At 38.9% G+C, this 22,951-nt stretch overlaps 1 protein-coding gene across 4 annotated transcripts; it reads right to left on the minus strand.

The window, feature by feature from the left end:
* Window positions 1–12,034: 12,034 nt before the first annotated feature.
* On the minus strand, window positions 12,035–20,717 carry LOC104607815 (11-beta-hydroxysteroid dehydrogenase 1A-like). Of its 4 annotated transcripts, none has more exons than XM_088891067.1 (7): window positions 19,947–20,384; window positions 19,652–19,847; window positions 19,074–19,159; window positions 18,816–18,947; window positions 18,534–18,698; window positions 17,654–17,839; window positions 12,035–12,837 (listed from the first exon to the last, which is right to left on the minus strand). In XM_088891067.1, the coding sequence occupies exons 1-7, from the start codon at window positions 20,127–20,129 to the stop codon at window positions 12,802–12,804; spliced, it is 984 nt and encodes a 327-aa protein (XP_088747193.1). In that variant the 5' UTR covers window positions 20,130–20,384; the 3' UTR covers window positions 12,035–12,801. The 4 variants fall into 4 exon arrangements, with proteins under 4 accessions (XP_088747193.1, XP_010271842.1, XP_088747194.1 ...); XM_010273540.2 differs by lacking the exon at window positions 12,035–12,837 and adding an exon at window positions 20,508–20,717 and having other exon boundaries at window positions 17,509–17,839; window positions 19,947–20,037; XM_088891068.1 differs by lacking the exon at window positions 12,035–12,837 and having other exon boundaries at window positions 17,509–17,839; window positions 19,947–20,037; window positions 20,112–20,379.
* Between the last annotated feature and the right edge of the window lie 2,234 nt (window positions 20,718–22,951).

Below are 22,951 nucleotides of genomic sequence, written 5' to 3' on the forward strand. Positions count from 1 at the left end.
ACTTTCCTTTTCAATTGCATTTCTACCGTTGGTACTTAGGCTGCGTTTGGAAGCATCTAAAACGGAGTCCGCGTTCTGTGCACTGAATGAGTGCACCAACGAACCAGAATCGGGCAGGTCGATTCTGTGGAATTCGGATCTACTGCCCACGTCTACCCACAACACATTACCCCCGTGAATAGACTTATTCATGGGCCGGGTTCGGGCCGGGCTTTCACTCTGTATTAACAAATTTTTCTAAGGCCCGAGCCCGAGCCCGGCTCTCATAAAAAGCCCGAAGCCTGGGCCTGGGCCCGAGCCCGAAATTTAGTCCATGCTGTTATTATTACTGAAACAATCGAATAGAGATAGAGAGAGAGAGAAATTATAAAGAAAAAAAATAAATAATGTATATATTAAATTATAAATATATATATATATATATATTTTAATAAATATTATATTATTTATATAGTTTATATAATATATAAAATACATATTATGTATTTTATAAAATATATAATATTGAGTCGGACCGGGCCGGGCTCAGGTCGGGCTTTTTTGACAAATCCTGAGCCCGACCCAAAACACAGTCGGGCTTACTGTGTTAGGCCCGAGGTTAGGCCTGTGGGCCTAATTACATGACCAAGCCCAACCAGGGTGCGGGCTGGGCCAGGCCGGGCCATCGGGCTACCCGACCCATGAACAGGTCTACCCGTGAATTGGGAACATCTCCCCCTGCATAATACTATGCAGAGGATGAGATGTTCTCCATGTGTGGCTGCGATAAATGTGGGCAGAGTTTGTGTGGGTAGGAGATCTGGACCTGTGTTGACAGTCAATATGTTGCATGTGTCGGCATTTGCACCTGTAGTGCACCTAAGTTCTCTCTGTGTGTTCATTTATTTCTAAAATATGTTGCATGTGTCGGCATTTGCACCTGTAGTGCACCTAAGTTCTCTCTGTGTGTTCATTTATTTCTAAAAAAAGAGACAAAATAAAGAGAAGCACAAGCACCTTGGCTCAGTTTGGAAAGAGTACAAATACAAAATAATACAAAATATAAGGTTTTGCACTCTACATATTTGTATTTATACTCCTAAACTCAGCCAAAGAAGTTCACATCTCCAACCCACAAGGGGCCGCTCCACAATGCCCCGCAAACACATTCCTGCCATGTATTAGGAACATCATGATAATACTAGAACTGATGATGTCATCATCGGGAGATGTTCCTAATACATAGCAGGGATGTGATGTGGGGCATTGTGAGGCGGCCCCTTGTGGGGTGGAGATGTGATGCAGGTGCAGGTCCAGACGAATGCCATCTTGCCTCTCTCTCTCTCTCTCGACCTTTCATGAATCTTAAGGTGATGAAGACTCTATGTGTGGTGACCGGCCGGGAGATGGCTAAAGGGTGACTGTAAAAGCTCCATTTGTCCGTTAATATGAAGAGGAAATGCTTGTTTTCCCCATATTTCGGTGAACTTTCCTAACTAATTTATTTAGCTTTTATTCATAACTTTCGACGCTTTTCCTTTATGCGAAAATTGAAATAACGAAGATGGGTTTCTTTGTTCTAAGATTACGAGTTTGAGGCTGCAGATTATACAACTTTGAGAGACCCTTTTCATTTATGTATGTGGGCTGCTTACCCAAGTGGATGTGGCGAGGTTAAGGTTTCTCTCATCTCATCTCAAGTTTGGGAGACATGATCTAAGTCCGTGGGTAAGGTACTTTAGTTGGTGGTAAGGTACCTTATCACTACTGCCACTAGGAATGGCAATGGGTGGGGAATTATATTCCCCATCCCCGATCCCGACCCCCAAATCACCCCCCATTCCCCTCGAGGGAAAGCAATTCTCCTCCATCCCCAACCCCGATGGGTGAATTCCCCATCGTAGACTTGAATCCCGGATGTGGCAATTAATCCCACAAACAGAAAGTTGGATTTTGCGTTGCAGTTCAAATTTTCCATGGAGAAAATTATGGGCCTGCTTTGGATGGTTTCTAGAGATAGAACTAATAGAACACCCAATGATAATTATCTTCCCATTTCTTTTCTTTTTATAGGTTTAATCATTACCTGTGTAATGACTGGTGCTTGTTGCGGCACATTAGATGAAGAATGGACACCCATTGGAGCCTCTCTACCATATGCTGATAGAACCTGATGTGGTTGTTTGTCCAAAGGAGCCTGATGTGGTTGCTTTCTAATCGAAATCAGTCAAAGTTGAGAGAAAGAGAGACTGAGAGTCTAAGAAAAGAGAGAGAGAGAGAGAGGATCTTTGCAAGTTGAGATCGGCGACGAGAGAGAGTCCGACAGGCAACGATAGACGAAGGAAGATTGAAGAACTGGGTTTTAGTTTTTAATTCTTTCTTCTTTGAGTCTCTCTATCCTCTGTTGAGTGGTAGTCAGCAATGATAGACGTTCGACGTCCTATGTCCGATGGGCGAGTGGCGACAACGACGACGGTCGGCAATGAAGACAAAGGAAGAAGAAGTGAAGAACTAGGGTTCTCTATGTGTTGATTGTCGAGTGGTAGAGTTGAGTCTTGACTCAAGAGTTTTTTAGTGATAGTATTAGTTTTTGTTTTTAAGTTTTAATCTTTTAAAAAAATGAATAATATATAATATTATTATATAAATATTATATAAATAATATAATAATATTATATTATATATATTAATCAGGGCCGGGGTGGGGTGGGAATTGCATTCCCCATCCCCGTCCCCGAACCTGACCCCATCGGGTCGGGGAGCCCGGGTACCCATCGGGGATGAGAAAAATTGTCACCCCTAACTGCCACTCACTAAGAAGAAGAAGAAGAAGAAGAAGAAGAGGAGGAGGAGGAGGAGGAAGAAGAGAGAGAGGAAACAATTTTTTCTTTTAGTGTCCAGTTGAACCGAACACCTTTAGTTGATGGGCAAAATCCTGTTAACCTACCTCTTCCCCACTCCATCGACATGACCGGTTCTGGTTGCTTGGTGCACTCGTCCAATACATGGGTGCACAAAATGCGGACTTTCTAAAACGTCATCGATGTAAAAGTTTACACTGGTTCGGTTTTCTAGGCGTACAGATGGAGTGTAAATCAAGATCGGTGTAAAACTCTACTCTGCTTTAGATTTGTCAATATTTGGATGGAGTGGAGTTTTATGTCATAAATCGATGTAAAACCACATCAAAAGTAAAGTTTTACATCGATAAACTCTATGTTTTTTGAAATTCAACAATAACTTTTTTACGGTTTGATGAAAAATCTCATCGATGATGCCTTAATGTTTAACGCTTCTCAAATTCAACAATAACTTCTAAATGCAGCCTTAATGTCTATAACGCTTCTTAATTCTTCCCAAAGCGCTAAGAAGAAATCGTAGTATGGGCCTTGCTCATTTTATTAGAAGTAGGGGTGGGTAAATTAAAGGTTTTAAAAATCAAACTGGAATCGGAACCGTTCTGGCCACCAATTTCCAAGTTGATAGTTCAACCGTCTAGTTCAAACAAATGGCTCGTTCCAACTTAGAATTGAAAAATTAAAAAATACAATTAAAATAAAAAATGGCCAAAACCATTGAACAAGTCAACGATTCGACCGCCCGAATCAATGAATCACTAACCAAATCAACGACTTTTTGCCAAGGACCAGGTTTAGGGTAAAACGGAACCAGTTGCTTGGATAGCTCCTGGCCAAACAATCCAACCGTTTGAATTGATAGTGGTTTGAAAACACTGGGTAAGTTGGTAGGTTCCACATGGAAAACAAATAAACCCACGTTCCTTTTCCGATATTAATAGGTCCCGTGGTAAAATATATATTCTTGAACGATTCATTTTCCTATGAAAAAAAAAAACAATTTTTGAGTAGCTTATTTACCTAGGGAAGTAATAATCTCCTCAGATTTGGGTAAATTACTAATCCATACAGATGTAAATCAGTCCTCTAATATCAAGTTTAAATTCAGTGATTAGCAAAATAAAACAGATCTGAATAGTTGTATAAGAGAAGAAGATGGCGAAGAGAAGAAGGAGTCGAATTAATTCTCCATTCTCCTCTAACCCTATTTTATTAAGATCTAAAAAATTAATGATGACAAGTATGCCCTTAAGTGGGCGGCTAGCTTGGCTGTTACATAAAGGAAATAAACAAGAATAAATAACAGGCCCATTAAGTGTGGTCCATCAACATAAAATAAAACATACTACAAGAGAGGTTGTTAGGGCCCATTCGGCCCAGTCTCTTTACACTCCCCCTCAAACTGAGCATAGATGTCAATCATATCCAGTTTGCTTATATAGTGTGTCAATTTCCCCCTTGGAACTCCCTTGGTCAAGATATCAGCCAATTGCTCTTCTGATGTGATGAATGGTAAACAAATTTTTCCTGAAGAGACTCTTTCTCTTATGAAATGCCTATCAACCTCAATGTGCTTAGTTTTGTCATGTTGAACAGGATTATGTGCAATGTTGATAGCAGCTTGGTTGTCACAGTAGAGCATCTTGGTTTCTCATAGTCCACCCCCAATTCCTCTAGAAGGGATCGTAGCCATAGTAATTCTGACACACCATGAGCCATTGCCCTGTATTCTGCTTCAGCTGAGGATCTAGCAACTACTGATTGTTTCTTACTCCTCCAAGACACAATATTCCCAGCAACCAGAGGTGGACCTTCTGTCATCAATACATCCTGCCCAATCTGCATCAGTAAAGGCTTCCAACTTCATGTGACCATGCTTAGCAAACAGAATACCTTTCCCTAGAGTACCTTTCAAGTAGCACAGAACCCTTTCTGCAACAGCTAGATGAGAATCTCTAGGAGAATGCATAAACTGACTAATAACACTTATTACATAGGAAATATCTGGCCGAGTCGTGCAAAGGTACAACAACTTCCTAAGCAGTCTCTGAAACACTCCTTTATCAGCAAAGGTTCACCATCTGTGGCAAAAAGCTTATGATTAGGATCAATGGGAGTGGAGATGGGTTTAGCGCCAAATTTACCAGTTTCAGCAAGAAGATCAATGACATATTTGCGCTGAGATATGAAGATACCATCCTTAGATCGAGCAACTTCAATGCCCAAGAAATACTGAAGATCTCCCAGGTCTTTGATTTTAAATTCAGAATTGATAAATCATTTTAGTTTGCTGGCCTCTTCAATGTCATTACCCATGACCACAATGTCATCAACATAAACAATCAAAAAGGTCACCAGAGAGTCATTTTTCTTCAAGAATAGTGTATGATCAGATTGTGTTTAAATGTAGCCAAATGAGACAAGAGCAACCCGAAATCTCTCAAACCAAGCCCGAGGAGATTGTTTGAGACCATAAATAGATCTGTGTAGTTTACACACTTTGCCTATCATTTCTTTCCCATGCACTCCTGGAGGTAGAGACATATAGACCTATTCATGAGGTCTCCATTCAGGAAGACATTTTTAACATCAAACTGGTGTAGGGGACAGTCAAAAGTAGCTGCTAGAGAAAGTAAAACCCTGACTGAAGTGTTCTTAGCAACAGGAGCAAATGTCTCAAAATAGTCAATGCCATACATTTGGGTGTAACCCTTAGCAACCAACCGAGCCTTAAATCTCTCAACAGAGCCATTAGAGTGATACTTAATGGTAAACACCCATTTACAACCCATTGGTTCCTTCCCTTCTAGAAAATCCACAATATCCCAAGTATGGTTCTGATGCAATGCATCAAGTTCAATCATCATAGCATCCCTCCATTCAGCTTGAGATAATTCTTCTGGTACAGACCTAGATATCACATGGGAAGACACAAAGGCAAGAAATGAGTAGTACGAAGGGTAGAGAAGGCTGTAAGATAAGTGTTTGGAGATACAATGGGCTGTATACTTCCGCTTGCCCTTGCGAAGAGCAATAGGAGGGTCAAGGTCTGGAACAGTCAGAGATGGGTCAGTAGAGGGCTGACCTGTTTCCTCATGAATGATGGGAGTGGCAAGACGCTCTTCTAAAGGAGTGGAAACAACCTGCACATGTCTGAATCTCTACCTTTGGTACCACCTTTGGAGAGCAGGAGCAGAAGGAGGAGGAGCTGGGATATTAGAGGTAGGTCCAATGGAAGAGGTGGACACCCCATGATCGAACTCACAAGGGATGGGAAGAGGAACGGCTAGAGACACATCAAAAGGCTCATCAGATTTCTCCCCCTCAGGAGGAATACTAAAGAAGGGAGTCAACTCGGAAAAGGTGACATCCCGAGATATAAAGCGAGTGCCACAAACTGGATCAAAACAACAATAACCCTTCTATGTTGAGGCATATCCCAGAAACACACACTTATGAGCCTTAGATTCAAACGTGTACCTTTGGTGACTATGAATATGCACATAGCAATTACACCCAAACACACGGAGAGGAAGAGAAAAGAGATCATCATCTAGGAAGAGAAGAGTAAAAGGAGTTTTAAAGCCAAGGACCCAAGAGGGCATACGGTTGATCAAAAAGGTAGCAGTAAGAACAATATCTCCCCAAAACTTTACAAGAACATGGGATGCAAACAAGAGGGATCTGGCAACTTCAACCACATGCCTATTCTTTCTTTCTACCACCATGTTTTGTTGTAGAGTGTAGGAACAAGAACTTTTATAAATAACCCCAAAAGTTTCAAGATAAGTGGAGAGGGTTCTCTCAAAATACTCCTTAGCATTGTCAAAGCGGAATATTTTTATACGAGTATTAAATTTGGTGAGGATGAGTTCATGAAATTTTTTCACAATAGCTGGTACTTCATCCTTGGATTTCATGAGATAAATCCAAGTGTAACATGAATAATCATCAATAAAAAAGGATAAAATACCTGTAACCCCCCATGATTGGCATGTGATATGGCCCCCACACATCAGAGTGAACAATATAGAAAGGAGAAAGTGATCTTTTATTACTAATTGAATAGGAATGTCTATAATGTTTTGCCAGCTCACATGATTTACAATGAAGACTCGATAAAGACATTCCTTTAAATATATCTGGGAACAAATGACTCAAAGCAGAAAAAGACAAGTGACCAAACCGAAAATGACAATAAAATTTTGTTAACAGACACTAACACGACTGACTCTAAGGCAATTCCACGATGTGGTCCCAAAGTTTGATCTGGTGTGTCCAACAAGTATATTATGTTCGCCTCAGGGCCACTCCCAATCATCCTCTGAGATTGCAGGTCCTGAAAAATACAATGAGTGGGAAAGGAGGTTATGCTGCAATTCATGGACTTTGTTAAGCTATTAACATATAAGAGGTTTGTGTTAAGCTTAGGGACATGAAGAACAAAAGATAAGAACATGGTGTCAAAGGTCTTCATATCACCTTTACCAGAGATGGGGGCAAGGGACTCATCGGCAAGGGATATTTTCTCTTTCCCAGAGAGAAGGTGATATGAGCAAAAAAGGTTATATAGACTAGTCATATGGTCCGATGCACCGGAATTGATAATCCAATGGATTTTATGATTACCTGAAGTTGAAGCATGACTTGCAGAAGCACGAGTACCTGAGTGAGCAAAAGCCGATGAGGATGATGTACTGTTGGAAGGGTGAGCCGAAGAAACTGTAGATTCCAGGTGATTTAGGAGTCTCCCATACTTCTCAAAATCCAGCTTCATTGCAACCAACTATTCAATGGTCGATTTCTCTTTACTCTCCTTACTTTCTCCTTCAAGTACTGTAGCAGCATTAGCAGTCTTGGGTTTTCCCACCTGACTACCCTTCTTAGGGTTATTATTGTTCTTAAACCTATCAGGGAGAAGTCTAGGATGAACCTTCCAGCAAGTGTCCTTTGTATGTCGTGGTTTCTTGCAATATTCACACACATGTTCTCTCTTCTCAGTATGGCCCTTTAGTTTCATTCCCGCATGTGAAAAATGTTTTGTAGGTGGACTCTGCAACTGAACTTGCCGCCTACTCTCCTCACTACTTATCATAGCATATGCCTGTGAAAGAGTAACCTCATCACTGGCCAAAATATTATGTCTGATAATATCAAACTCAGGGTTGAGTCCAGTGAGAAACTTAAACACCCTATTTCTCTCCACAAGCTTTCTATACATTTCAGCATCCTGTTTACTCTCCCATACCACTGTCTCCATAACATCAATTTCCTGCCATAGGGATTTTAGTATAGAGTAGTAGATTGCCACACTCTTCTCCCCCTGTCTTAGGTTTTTCACATCACTTTTCAATTTGTACGCTCTGGCTACATTCAGTTTCTATTAGTAGGTCTCAATTACACTGTCCCATATCTCCTTGGCCAAAGACATCCAGAGATAGTGCTAGCTTATATGGGGTTGCATAGAGTTAGCCAACCATCATATAACAGTGTAGTTCTTTTGCATCCATTTTTTAAATTCAGGGTCTGTCTCTTCGGGTTTCACCTTACTGCCTGTGAGATACCTAAGTTTTCCTCTACTACAAACATAGATTTTTATAGACTATGCCCAAGCAAGATAGTTCGTCCCATCTAACTTAATTGTGGTCACACCAGTTAAAATGGAATCTATTGAGGAAGGTCCAGAAATTGACACCTACTTGAACTCACTTCCATATGTCTCCATTAATCAAACGAAAATAAAACAAAAAACAAAAAATTTTGACTACGTAAACTTACTTGAAGCCAAACCAGAACTTGGGTGCTTGAGAAACTAGGGTTTTGCTCCGTCTAGCAAATGGGAGGAAGAGAGAAGATGTTGCCGCACCTACCAGACTAACCCAAACTCTTCCAAACCTAAATCGCCCTCCTTTAGCAGTCACAAGACACCTTCCAAGCACATAGCGCCACACTCAAGTTTTACCTTTCCTGGTAACCTTGAAAATCTCTAGTCGGCTAGGGTTTCGGGCAGCAGCAGAACAACAACACTTCTTGGCAAAATCTAGCCAGAACTAAACTCTCCAAACCCTTCTACCAACTAGGCAAGTGATTCTCTATACTATAGAGAACCTATCTCTTCATACACTCTTGATTTTAGAGTGTGCAGGAACGAAGAAAAAGAAGGAAGATAAACTAAACATGCTCTGATACCAAGATGTAAGTCAGTCCTCTAGTATCAAGTTTAACTTCAGTGATTAGCAGAATAAAACAGATCTGAATAACTGTATAAGAGAAGAAGATGGCAAAGAAAAGAGGTAAGAGAAGAATGAGTTGAATTAATTCTTCATTCTCCTCTAACCCTATTTTATTAAGATCTAAAAAATTAATGATGACAAGTATGTCCTTAAGTGGGCGGCCAGCTTGGCAGTTACATAAAGGAAATAAACAAGAATAAATAACAGGCCCGTTAAGTGTGGCCCATCAACATAAAATAAAAGATATTACAAGAAAGGTTGTTAGGGCCCATTTGGCCCAGTCTCTTTACACATACATGTCAAAAGTTGCTAATACATGGTAGGATAATATTGTCCTATTGTCCCTCCAACAAGTCACTTTTTTAGATAAATCGATCATTCTTTTTTAGATAAAAGAATACTAGTAAGTGTTCTTATCCAAATAAGTGTTTCCCAAGAAACACTTACGCGGATAAGTGCATCTACCCAGGTGAGTCATTTACTTGGATTCAAATGAGGCCATAAAGCTAATAAATATTATCTCTAGAATGGGGAAAAAACCATTGTAATGCAATAGGGACAAAATAGAGAACATTGATGTTATGCATAGCCAAAAATCAGCTACTTACCAAAAGTTGTCAATTGCGTGCACCAAGAATCCATCAAACTGCCCAAGAGCTCCATCGTACCTTGACCCTTTCACACTTGAGGGATAAATTTAATTGGCATAATCACAAACCCCTATCGTTAGTGCTATTTTATCTTAGCGTATTTGGTATCAATATTGTTTATTAAAAAAGCGGTGCCACGTCAGAGCCAGCTTGGTGTTTCTGCTTTTTGTTGCCCATCATGCTATTTGGTTCAGGCTTTTTTTTTTTTTTTGAAAAAATGGTAAAAAATGCCCACACCTCATAAATCGCAATCTTCTTGATGTATGAAACATCAAATTTGATGTTTTATTGTATCGGTGAATCGTTGCTCCCAATAATACTCTGGCTTGGCATTGATTTGTACCAAACAAATTGCACATACAAGAAAAATGGTGATGAAAATCACGTTTCCAAACAACAAAAATGGTGAAAAACATTGCTTTACTGTCGACCTAGTAGAAACAGAAACAATACCAAACAAATTAACATGCACCATCTTGCATGTGGGCATTATTTTTTTTTAAATCAGGCCCAAAAATTGCCCACATTACCAAACACCATCTTAGTTATTATTAAATACTTCACAAAATAGGTAAAAGTTGTACCACTTAAAAAGATAGTTGTTGCCAACATCATAAACTTCATCAAGCAAAATATCATCCACCATGAGTATTAAAAAATTTGTTTATTCATCAAGAACAAAGAAGTCAGGGATTTAATTTGTTAGGCCTTATGGAGAGCAAGGTTAGGCAACTCAACTACCTATTATTAACAAGAACAAATAAGGCTAAAGCCTCATCCTCGTCATTGATCACTCTCAACTTCCATCCCTATTCACCTACTTACAATATACAAAAAAAAAAAAAAACACCACCACCATTCAAGCATTTCTCTACATTTTCTTTTAACAATTCCCTTCTCATACCACACCCTATCTAGTACTTTCTTCTACGTCAGGGCATTCTCACACTCCTCTTCTTGTCACACTCATATAATTAATTCCAATGCAAAGAAACTGACATCTACCTTTAACCTCTCACAGCAAAACATGAATAAAAATGGAGTACAAACATAAGAATTTACCCTAGAACACCCATGTTCCACCAATTGATGGATTGTTCCATCTATCTAATCATACAAATATCATAACAACATTGATCCCAATGATACCTCATACCCAATTACCAATAAAATGGTTATCAATATCAAATGTTCCCTAATGCCATTATTAGGGTACCTAGAAAACAAGAATTACAATAAAACATAAAGAGTGAATGCCACTAGATGGTTCGAACTATCTTCAGCTTTAATAAATGTCCCATCACCGTACCCAAATTCACACCATTTTGTGAAATGCATCTTACCATGATGGGGCTATGCATTTGTTGCTCCAATAGTGACATCTTCCATCGTCGCCATGAATTCCATGGATGTACTAATAAAAGTGCATGTCCTATTATAACACTTGGCCTATAATGGTAATGGTTCTTCCTAATCATGTTCCCAAAATAACAAAGAATCTTGTTAAAGTTTACAAAATAAAAGTAGCCCAGTTGTTGTACTTATCAATTACAAACTCCCAATACCTCCGGGTGATGCCCTTCAAGAAAATGTTCGAGTAGAAACATAATAGTTCATTTCCATTAAAGATTTCATAGCATGGATTCTCATTGAGCACAACGAGAGCAAGTGTCCAGAATGTCTCAGATGTTTCCTGCTCCTTTAATTCCTCTCCTTTCTTCTTTAACTATCACACACATTGTAAGCTTTGATAAAAGCATAAAAAGTCGCTTCCCTCAGTGGCGAATACTACTATTGCCTCAATTGAAAATCTTATCAGAGATGAAGAAGATTAATGAACAGAGCACTCGATTCTCTTAGAAGAAGAAAATCCTTAACAGATAATAGTAAAACGGGTAGTTTCTTTGCCCCCTCCCCCCCTTATAAATTTCTTTTAAACAATCAAACACAAATGTGGAGCACCACATGCATGTCATTCATGTAAACATACTTGCACCATGCAAATTCCTAATAAGGGTTATTGAGTTTCAAAATTACACCTATAGATTCATACTAATAATCATTAATTACCCTTTTCAAAATACCTTACGTCGTGCCAATCATCCATTTGCAAAAAGCCATTCAACACTACACTTGAAAACTTCCTCCTAGTGCCTTAACTCTTTATTGCACTAAAAGACTCCTATTGTAGGGGCGTAGAAAATAGCAATATCCATCCCATTGGAGGGGGGCATCCATCATGCAAGCACACAACACAAATGGTATCCATCATATTGGGGGCTACCATTATATAAGACTACCATCACAAACACCATTGATTGTGTTGGGGTGCTCCGATCACAGAAGCGTTCCCTAACATTAATGTCATACTTAGTTTGCATATCAAAAGAAAAATCATTTCTATCAGTAAGTAAGCAAGGTGCTACAACAAGAGAAATAAATCTAAAAATGCAAGTAGAGTTGTACATAGGTCAGTTCGGTTTGATTTTATTTACTTTTGTCAACCGAATTAATACTATTGGGTTGACCATTGGGCCACTGATGGTGGCGTTCGGTAGTGTGTTCATCTCAAGAATGGATCGTTTCGGTTCATGCCATGGGATGAGCATGCAATTCGGTTGGGCGTGAATAGGACCTGTCCATACCCCAAAATATCAGCAACGGGTATTTATCGTGAAAGGACTCTATCCACAGTTTACTTTTGATATTGTATTTCACATTCACACTCGAAACCCTGCATTTTACCGTTAACCTCTCCACCAACAAAGCGCTATGCCACTGTGCTCTGCCACAAAGGGAGGTCTCTTCCACCGAAGCGCTCCTCTAGGCTTTCTCTGCCGTTTCTGTTGTTGATATTGATTTCGGTGGTGTTACTCCCTCTTATTCCACTACCATTTCTTTTTCTTTCCAATTCTTCATCTTCTCTTGTGGTTCTTCTCCTGAACACCACAACTGAAATACAACTTCAAGTCTCCACGTTCTGAAACCTTTTCGTCAAGAGGCACAATCAATAACACCTTTCCAATTCCAGAAGTTTGAGTTGAATCCTTTGAAGAGAACTCTTATTTGAAGGACAATCCTCTATGAATCACCGGTTCTGGACCCCCTCCAGCGGAACTACAATATAAAGATTTGTGATATGGATCACCAGGCATGATCCATCACATTAGCAGAGAAACTTCATGTTATGAAAGAATAATCAAAGAACAACTGCAATTTTCTTCATGCTGTCCACACGATCTATGGATAGATGTAATTTTTCCTTGAAAAGAGAAAAAAAAAGGTGATGGGCATTATGAATGAGGCGAGGGAAGGCTAAGAAAAACCTGGATTTTATAAGTGAGAAAAAGATTTGATAGATCTTGTGTTTTGTTTCCATTATTTAACAGAAGATATGTCCCTAGATTGTACTGAATGGAGGAATAGGACTTCTGCCACTTACACCACTTAGCTGAGATCTAACATGAGTTGTGGTAGACAAGGTGAGGAATTTCCATTTCAAGAGAAATTTTAATTCTTCAAATGAGAAGTTTCATCAAAAATTTTGAGATGGAGGAGAAACAATAGGGAAAATGGAATGCTTTCTAAAACTTAAAAATGTGTTAACCTATGCAAATTAAATACTTAAAAGCTAACACCAAATAGTAGTCAAGGCAAGTGTCTTTGTCGAAGGGTAAATAAAAGATAAAAGTAATAATTTTTTTTTTCAAATTATTTTATTACCATTTTTTTTAAATTAATATTCAATTGCTAAAGTCTTTTTTCAATTTATTTATCATAAAAATTATAAAAATTAGACATTTATGATCAACTATATAAATTACTTCATAAATTGTATATGCGATACATGAAATCAAAAAGTGCGGTATAGACGGATCCACACCATACCTACAGAATGTCACTATAGATGTGGACTAGTCCAGTCTATACAATCTGTCCACAATTTAAAACAATAGTGTGGTGTGGATTGATTCCTATTAAGTGTGGTATAGACCTCATCCACATTATAAAACACCCCCAAAATCAATCAAATAAAACAGAAACCGATTTGAATTTTTTTACACTTCGGTCGGATTAACTAGTTAACCGGATTAAAGACTAGCCTCTTCGATGAAACTGTTTAAATGTTCAAATAAATAAATGAACCGATACAACAATTAATAATATGGGTCCTACTTTCAAATTTATAATAGAAAACTATTGACTGATTGAAACTTCAAAGGGTCAATTGATCACTTTTCCAATTTTTTAATGATAGAAAACCAAAATACTTTGACTCACTTGATCAGTTGATTAAGACTTCAGAGGGTTGGTTGATCGCTTTTTTTTAAAAAAAAACATTTTAGGATAACTTTTGCATTTTGGGACTTTAGGTTTTCACTTTTAGAGGGAGAGGGCACATATGTTAGAGGGTCAAGGTGTGAGGTGAGAGGAACGAAAGACAACAAATTGGACAATCTGGGTGGTGGTTGACAACCCTAACATAGTGAAATAATGACACTAATATTAAAGGAAAGAGTGAGAGCCCAAGTATTGAAACCATAGTGGGGACGTGTCAACACCCTAACCAATATAAGCGGCATGGATTGGGTGATACTTTAGAAATAGATCCAAAAAGGAACTTTCTAGAAGAGAAAGCTTATTCCACACACACATTGTGCACGAGTCTTTGAGACAATTACTTCCTGCTCTTAGAGATTCTTCCCACCTAACCCTTCTTAGATCTCTTCTCCTCTTTGAAATTTCTAGTCACCCTTTCTTCTCATCTATCATCTTTTAGGCAGACTTTCTTAGTGCCATATCCACCCCTCTACACCAACAAATGGTGAGAAACTTTTGATATAGGCCCTAAACATGATGGATGAAAAAGAGGGGGTTGACCCATTAACCCACAAAGATAAACCCCCAATACGTCCTCCCTTGTTCGAAAAGCCAAAAGAGGCTAGGAATGTCATAATAAGATTCAAATTTTAAAATTCCATTTGATCATTGAATTGGCATCAACTTACTTGCCATTACCATCCTCTTTCATTGATTCGCTTGAAAAACCACTTCGGTGCCTACAACTAGTCACTAGCCACCTCACCTTTAGGGTGCAAATTGGGTGGACTAGGTTAGGTTTATGGTCAATCTAGGCTCAGCCCTAAAAATTTGGGCCTAATGCCCGAGCCCGAGGTCAAGCGCTAGCTGACCTTCCCAACCTAAGGCCAACCAGTACTCAGGTTAGGCTCAGGCATGGGCCGGGCTAAAGTTGGTCAATTAACCTACTTTAAAATTACACATGTATGTATGACTTTATTCAAAATATGTATGTAATATGAAAATATGTATGTATATAGAAATACATATCTATATATGTATGCTTGAATGTATATAGTTAGGCTAGGCTTAAGTTTGTATAAGCTCAAGATGGGTTTTGGGTTACCTAAGGGCTAGGCCTAAGCCTAACCCAAAGTCTTGGGCCCGAGCCCAACCTGAGGACCGAAAATCCAAGTCCAACTCATGTAAAATTTTGAATTGGGTCAATCCAGGCTCATGTTGGTCCTGCCCAAGTTGAACCCCAATCTACTCACCTTTGTTTTAATCAATTTTAGAGGGGCATCCATCATGAGCTCTCCGTCCTCTATTCCAATGCCACTATCACAGGTTCCTTGTCGTAAACACCCCAACAAACTTTTGAATATTGTCTCCACTGAGGCAATGGGACTCCTCTGCACTAGCTCAAGCACTAGGTCTCTCTCAAGTAGACAAACAGAGCTTGGGAGTTGGCCTTCATGAACTGCTTCGCTACTTGCCATTTGATGAAATTGAAAGTAAAACCTGTTAGCCCCGACTGGAGATACGGAATCCTCTACTACAATATGTAAGGATTATCAGTTCCCTCTATTCCACCCTCTTGGGGAAGTTGGCTAATGCATTGCCCCATACCAGCATCCGCACTAAATCCAATTTTTTCCAAGATAAATTAGCCTCATAGACTGCAATGTAACCACCCAAAGCATCCCCTAGTAATTCCTCAAGGCTAGAGAAAGGTAGGGAAATCCAAAGCATCTCCTAATCCCTACCTTTTTCTTTCAAACCAAAGACAACATAAAAGTGGCCAAGCACCATGGAGGACAAATAGAGGGTTCCTAGTGATGCAGAGAGAATGCCTGTCCATTGAATGTTGTTTTTCCGGAGTGCAACACACCTATGGCTTCTATTTCGAAGGAGAAAATGAACAAGATTTTGTTCCCTTTGAGTTTTTTTGGCATTGGATTTCCCTTGAGTTTTCCATGTTAGCTTTGCCTAGTTCTCCAATTTGCCTAACTCTGAGCATGAAAAAAAGGTATCTACAAAGCAGCATTTCTGAAGAAAGAACTCATAGACACCCATAGCTGAAATCAAAATCTCTATTAGAGGCACCAAAAACCTTCATAGTTTTATGATTGTTTTAATCATGGTTTTAAAAAATGACCCAGAAACGGAATGGTTTATCGGTTTCCGGGTTGAGGTCTGACCGCCTATTTCGAACAGACGGTCCGTTTTGACAAAAAAAATTAAAAATAATAATTAAAAAAAAAAACAGCCAAAAACCGTTGAATGGATCAATGGTTTGACCACCCGGATCAATGAGTTGTTGAATTTTTTAACAGTTTTTGGCCAGGTACCAGGTTTAGGGTAAAACGAAGTCTGAACAATTCCTAGGCCAAACGGTCCAATCGTCCAAGTCAACGATAATTCGAAAACCATGATTTTAATTAACCTTTTATTCTTTTAATTCCAATTATTTTCAGGTGGGATGACAAGGAAATAAATCACCTTTCAGACTATATGAGTACATGTTTCCTGGCACTAAACAAAACAATTAATGAAATTGCTTATGAGATTGATGATTATGTATGTACCCACTTAAATGTTCATTTGTGACAAAAGACCCCCTAAACTTTTAGATTCCCACAAAGACCACCACTCCATTAAGTTGAGTGTTGGAAGAAGTTAATTTACTAAAATACACACTCAAGAAACTTATATAAAATGGAAATTGCAACAAAAATAACAAAACACAACATGTTAATTTACTAAAATTAATTTAAATTACAACAAACACAACATGCAATGCAATTAATCAAAACCAAACAAATAACAAAAGGAACTTAAAATAAACACCAAAAAATGTTGAAAAAAGGGTACTTTAGGGATTTAAAAAATTTAAACAGTCACATGGAATTTTTTCAAAGTTAACTGACTAAAGTGGTATTTGTCAGAATCTGAAAATTCAAAGGAATCTTTATTACAAATGAATGTTTAGGGGAGCAATTGCCATTGCCCCTAAAGTAGAGGGTTGTAATCTATAATTTATCCTAAATTTCTGTATTTTGTGTTTGAGAGAGAGAGATAGAGAGAGGTGATGTTACATGATAGATTGAATGGCTCGTGAGCATATTATTTTCTTGGTAGTCAACATATGGAAGAAAAATGAATAGAGAGTGCATTTCCATGGAAAATCTATGATGCCGGAAAGACAATGATGTCGGAATGGTTTTGACCAATCACAACCTCTGTACATTTTGATGAAAACCGACCCCATTGATTACTATTTTTATGATTTCGGTTAATTGGTCGTAAATTTTTTTCAGATATCATGTCTATTTCCGGCATCATACTTCTCAATTTACCTTTACCTTTCTGAAAATGTTCCTTGGTGATCTCCTTAAACATATATAGTTCGATCAAATTGCCCATCTCATTTACCAACAGGTGTGAGTTCAAAATTCATTTGGGATTATCAAAATGGGTCCACACAAATAACCAGACAAGTAGCAATACGATCCAATATATAGCTTGAAGAACATATATTCAAACAGTAGGCATTCAGAAAGAATCCCCTTGCATCTTTACCAGATTCCCTTATTCAAAACATTCTTTTCTTACAGCATCCCCTAGGAGGTACCTGATCACTTGTTGTAAACAACCAGTGGGCGCACCACTGAACCAGCCCAGGGCACACAAACTGGAACAGGATGAACACCTTATACCATGGTGGCTCTATCACGTATCTATCTCCTCGGCATGCTCCATTTACAATGGCTTTTGCGCACTCCTCTGAACTCCTAACTGCGAATAGGCTTACCATAATCTGTCCAACAAACATTTTTATTTTTCAGTATCAATCAATAAAACCCATGATTCTCTGAAGCCCTAAATGGTAGGACAGTAGTCAGGTTGCCTGATTCGAAGAAGAGACCTTTATTGTTAAGCCCAATTCATAATTCTTTTATGAATTTGTACAGTTTACAACAGTATGGCATCATTGGCATGTGGGGGAATCCATCACAATTCAAAGGGGGTGATGTAACATAGGTGGAGTATGAGATGATACCAATAAAAATTTATGAGAGAAAGTAGAGCATAAATTTTTCTTTGAAGAAACTCACTCGGCTTAAGCCTTGTACTCACTGAAATTTAATAAATTCCTAACACAACCCAAGTTACACCCGTAGGTACAAAATGGCCAGGCCTAATGGTAAAAACTCTGACTGACAAGTGTGAAAATATTGGCTAATGATTTTTTTTTTCTGTGAAACCCTAAATCCATAAATCCAAAAAGCCTAAACTTGAACTTAATTAGATCCATACACAGTCTGACCAGATTCTAGGCATGTAGAAAGCCAAATTGGGTCTGACAAGTTTATACTTTGAAGGGGCAACCTGCAGGCCCATCTTACTGATAGTACTGTCCTGCAAATTCTTAGATGGAGGGGCAATATTAACTTATTTCTTAAGTGATATTAGAGGAAGATAAACCATCCTAATCATGCAGATCTTAGTACCTTTCTCATTTTTTCATCTGCAACGATATCACCCGTGTTAGATGAGTGCTTTTCTTGGAGCATCTCTGCTTCTATAAACGCAGGAGCTACTGTGGTTATTTTCACCTCCTGTTTCAAGTCGATTCTGAATGTCTCGTAGAAGTTCACTAAAGCAGCTTTAGTTGCCTGAAATTTTCCAAGAGGAGTACAGGTGATGAGCAAATCGAAAGAGGGAAACAAAGACAAAACTAACACTAATTGGATTTGAGAGTTGAGACCCATTTTATGAGATTTCTTCCTTACTCCGTACACACTTGCCCAGGGTGAGACAGTCCACCCAAGCACCGAAGCATTCACCACGATCCTGCCTCTGCTCTTTCTGAGGTGGGGAATTGCAAAACAAGCAGGAGCAACTGATCCCCAAAAGTTAACATCCTGTACAAATCGAGAGCACTATATATGAAACCCTCTAGCTACTTGGTTATGTAAATTAAGCTTAAGCAACTGGAAATTGAAAGCAGCATTTGAGCCCACTGTTCTTGTTAATGGATTAGGCATTACCATGACTGGTGCAAATTTTGCAACATCAGCTGCGTCTTCGAATAGGCCAAAGCTCTCGGTTCCCGTGTTGCACACCAGATGATCCACTGGATGCAAAATCAGAAACTCGAAACATTAATTATAAGTAATAAGACTGTAATATTGCAAGCATTTCGATAATTAAGCTTTGGTATATTGTGCTTTTAAAGCCAAAAGGCAGAAAGCACCAATTAGGCTTTGGGACTTGAAAAGTTTTGGCTTTTGATTGTAATGCTTTCAAAAAGGGTATTACCAAACCCTGAAAAAGCTTTCTAGTTTCTAACTCAATTTTGTTTCCCACAGCCCAAAGCTTATCCAAACGAACCCTGAACTGTTATGGATAAGCGCCAATCCCATAGCAGTCAGAAACTAGAGTCTTGAACCAGAAGGCAACCAGAAACCATCCTAACTTCTTGACTGATCTACTTCCATCTACAGAATTGTTTGTCTTCTGTTGTTCTCCAATGATAGTTAAAAGCCCATCATTCTTTGCTTCTTAAGCTTGTTATGTCCTAAACAGCCCCACTGATGGAATTGATGCCCAGTTAATTTGGACTCACGTCTGCCGAAGTGGTGGTTCACTGCTTCTTCAACAAAACGTTTGCATTCCTTAATTTGGGAGACATCTGCACAAATGAGCACAACATCAGGGGACCCAAGTTGACGAGCCCTTCCAGCAACTTTTCCAAGGCAATCTTCTCTTGTTGCAACAAGAACCAAGTAAGCTCCTCTCTTTGCATACTCGTAAGCTATGTGCTGTCATGAGAAAGCTCAGGTCAGACTAAGCAGCAACAATGGAAAGAATAGAATAAACTATGAATGACAGAGTCCAAAGTAATCTGTATTTGCATAAACCTCCCCGATTGCCGATGAAGCGCCGGTGATGAGAACGACTTTTCCGGCCATATTCTCCATTGTGAAAGATGCAACTATGGCACGAATGAACCTGAAGATGAACAAGGGTGGTAGAATGAGACATAATAGGATGAGAGTTAAAGGAGGCATCACCCAGTTCATAACCTTGTGAATCAAGTCCATGGCCTTCCAACAACATACAGCACTGCAATGGAACTGCAAATTAAATACTCCTTTTTGTCACAAATCAATGGCTCTACATTGTTCCCAGCAGGCCAGTTAATAATAGCATGTCCAACCATCCGAACTAGAAAATTTATGAGGCTTTAGAGTGCCAACTTATTTCCTTTTTGCAGTTAAAATGCCTCTATGGACACCCATCTTTTCTCACAAAGGAGATAAGTCCTAAGGAATGCCAAATGCAGCCTAGACCACAATAGAATGTTTACAGGGAAAGCATTTAACTACTTGTGCAAGCTTGTAAGAACCATTAATGATCACAAGTACTGTAGTCTATTCTTCAAAAATAAAACAAAATTAGGGTAAATTATGGATAGGTACCTTGAAGTTTTAAACTTTCAATTACAACACTTGAGTAAATAGACACCAAAGGATCAAACAGCTAGAAGAAAAAGAACATGTTCAATAAATCTCCACCAAAAACCAAAAATGGAGTCAAGAAAACGAGTGCCCCTTAAAGCTTCTGAAACTCATGTTTTCCCTACTTGCATTCTTGGTCTATGACCTTTCTGTTGTTGTTTAGTCCTATTATTCACTGTTACGTTCCAGAAGCCCCTACAACAGGCGTTGAATTAACAATATTTACAATCACTAGAAATGCAAGAGGAAAAAGAGTTCAAATTTGATCCAACAAGCCTTTTTTATGAGAGATAATTTGACCCTCCAATGACATTACCCCACGTGGCATCTTAGAACCGTTGCATAATACTTCAGCGCTATATAGGTAGCAACGTGTATTTACCAAGTTAATTGGATTCATCTCCAAATCACTTCGGACGCAGCATCACCTCGGCACTTTAGCTAGGGACCAAGGAAGGCATAGCCTTATATGACGTACACACCTCGACAGAGCAGACCGATGACATCAACAGGATCATACCAAGGACCTCGGTACAAGGGGTGACCTCCTTTTGAGGGCTTATTGGTCTGATCGAGGTTGAGGTGGCGACCAACTCCCGCTACGTGTGACTCATCGTCTTTGAGTCCTCTGGGATCTTGTTGCTTAATTGATAGAGCTTACTTACACGCAACCCACTTCGAAGAAATCGAATAAACCTTATTGTTATCCGTGGAAACCACCTCCAAGGGTGATGGGCCGATAAGCCACGTCCTTCCAAAGATCTCAAACGTGTTAAGTGAGACCCACAACTACCCATACCTATATAAAAGAGCTACCTTTATTCTCCGAGCAAGTCATTGACACCAAGATGTTGTGGAATAGAAAGAATCAAAGAACTGAAGGAACGAACATGTGTGAGAAACTATAGGAAGAAAATGATACTATATGCAAGGTTTTTAAAACCGGATCGGATAGGGAACCATTATGGGGACTAGTTCTCGGGTCAAACGGTCCGACCATCTGGTTGGAACAGATGACCTCTTTGACAAAAAAAAAAGTAAAAACGGTTGTTCGGAACGATGGTCCGATAGTTGAATTTAAAAGTTCGATCTAAACATGCGGTTGATTGAATTTGGGGCACTATTCCCTTTGGGCTACATTTGGTTGCAATGCAAATGCAAATATGTACACTACATATTTACCCATTTTTCAGTTCATGCGTTTACATTCATGAACCGCGTTTGTTTGGAATTGATGCAAAAAGTGTGGATCCATCATTAAATGCTTCAAATATCATATGCTTTAATGCCTTAACTTTGGTCAAAAAATTAATTATCTATCCAGAAAATAAGTACAATACTGCTCTCTTTTCAGAGTACTAAATACCCCGATTTGACATTTATACCGCAAACAAGTTCTATGTCCACTCTGTCAACTATGTCCACTCTGTCTCTCAACTATAATCATGAATCACTCCACAACTCCAGCTCCGGCCACCCCACCAACTCAAACCAAGTTCTATGTCCACTCTGTCTCCACCCCTATGATCCGCACCAGACCAAACTAGTAATTTTTGCGGCCATCAATTCAAAGTAGAACTGTAATAAGTAATAAGCTAATAATGGAGACAATGTGCTGATGGAAGTGGCATGGTGAGCAGTAGATCTGTTCAGTGGTAAAAGTTCCGGCTCAAGCGGGAAGGGTTTTCGAAAAGGTTTGAAATGGAAATTGTTAACTGTGTTAAATCTCTCCTGTTCTGAAATAAAGTATGATGTGATGAGGTGACGAGAAATAATTGGATGAAACATACAAATGGTGGAACGACGGGTATATGGGATTGAGACTGCAATGAACTACTTACAGGGAAAGCATCTAATTTGTTGAAGAACAATTAATGATCACAACTACTGAAGTCTACTCTTGCGAAAGAAATTAAATTAGGAGAAAATGCCCGTATTTATGACTGGTTTCTCCTTTTTGTTAAGAAAATGACGGTTTTAGTCATAAAAATTTATTATTAAAATTCATTGACAATTTTTCTCAAGGTAGGAAGGTTATTCATCTGAATTGAGGTCTGTTACTCATACAATGCACCTCATACTGACCTCACAGGCACACCTCACTGTGTATCGGGAACATTTCCCACGAATAATAGCACATAATTATGGGAGACATTCTCAATACATGGTGAGATGTGCCTGTGAGGTCGGTGTGAGGTGTATTGGGTAAGGAGCAGATCATCTGGACTTTATTTACCCACCTCGGAGATGGAAAGTGATACCATAAAAATTAATTTTCCCTAGTCCTCACATAAATCTTAAAACAAATAACATGGGTTTCTTGATCAATAGGAATCAAAATCCTATTTGCCAAATTTCCCCCATCTCAAAATCCAAAGTTTTAGCCAAAAAAATAAAAAAATGAC

Source organism: Nelumbo nucifera, chromosome 7 (assembly GCF_055504915.1).
Source record: "Nelumbo nucifera cultivar China Antique chromosome 7, China Antique-T2T, whole genome shotgun sequence".
NCBI classification, from domain to species: Eukaryota; Viridiplantae; Streptophyta; class Magnoliopsida; order Proteales; family Nelumbonaceae; genus Nelumbo; species Nelumbo nucifera.

Excerpts from the sequence above, each read along its gene's own strand:
- LOC104607815 (XM_010273539.3), bottom strand. The coding sequence starts at position 20,129 with ATGGACTTGATTCACAAGGTTATGAACTGGGTGATGCCTCCTTTAACT. Across the intron at positions 19,848-19,946 it reads CTTCATCGGCAATCGGGGAG|CACATAGCTTACGAGTATGC; the intron begins GTTTATGCAAAT and ends TTCTCATGACAG. Across the intron at positions 18,699-18,815 it reads CCTGGGCAAGTGTGTACGGA|GCAACTAAAGCTGCTTTAGT; the intron begins GTAAGGAAGAAA and ends GGAAAATTTCAG.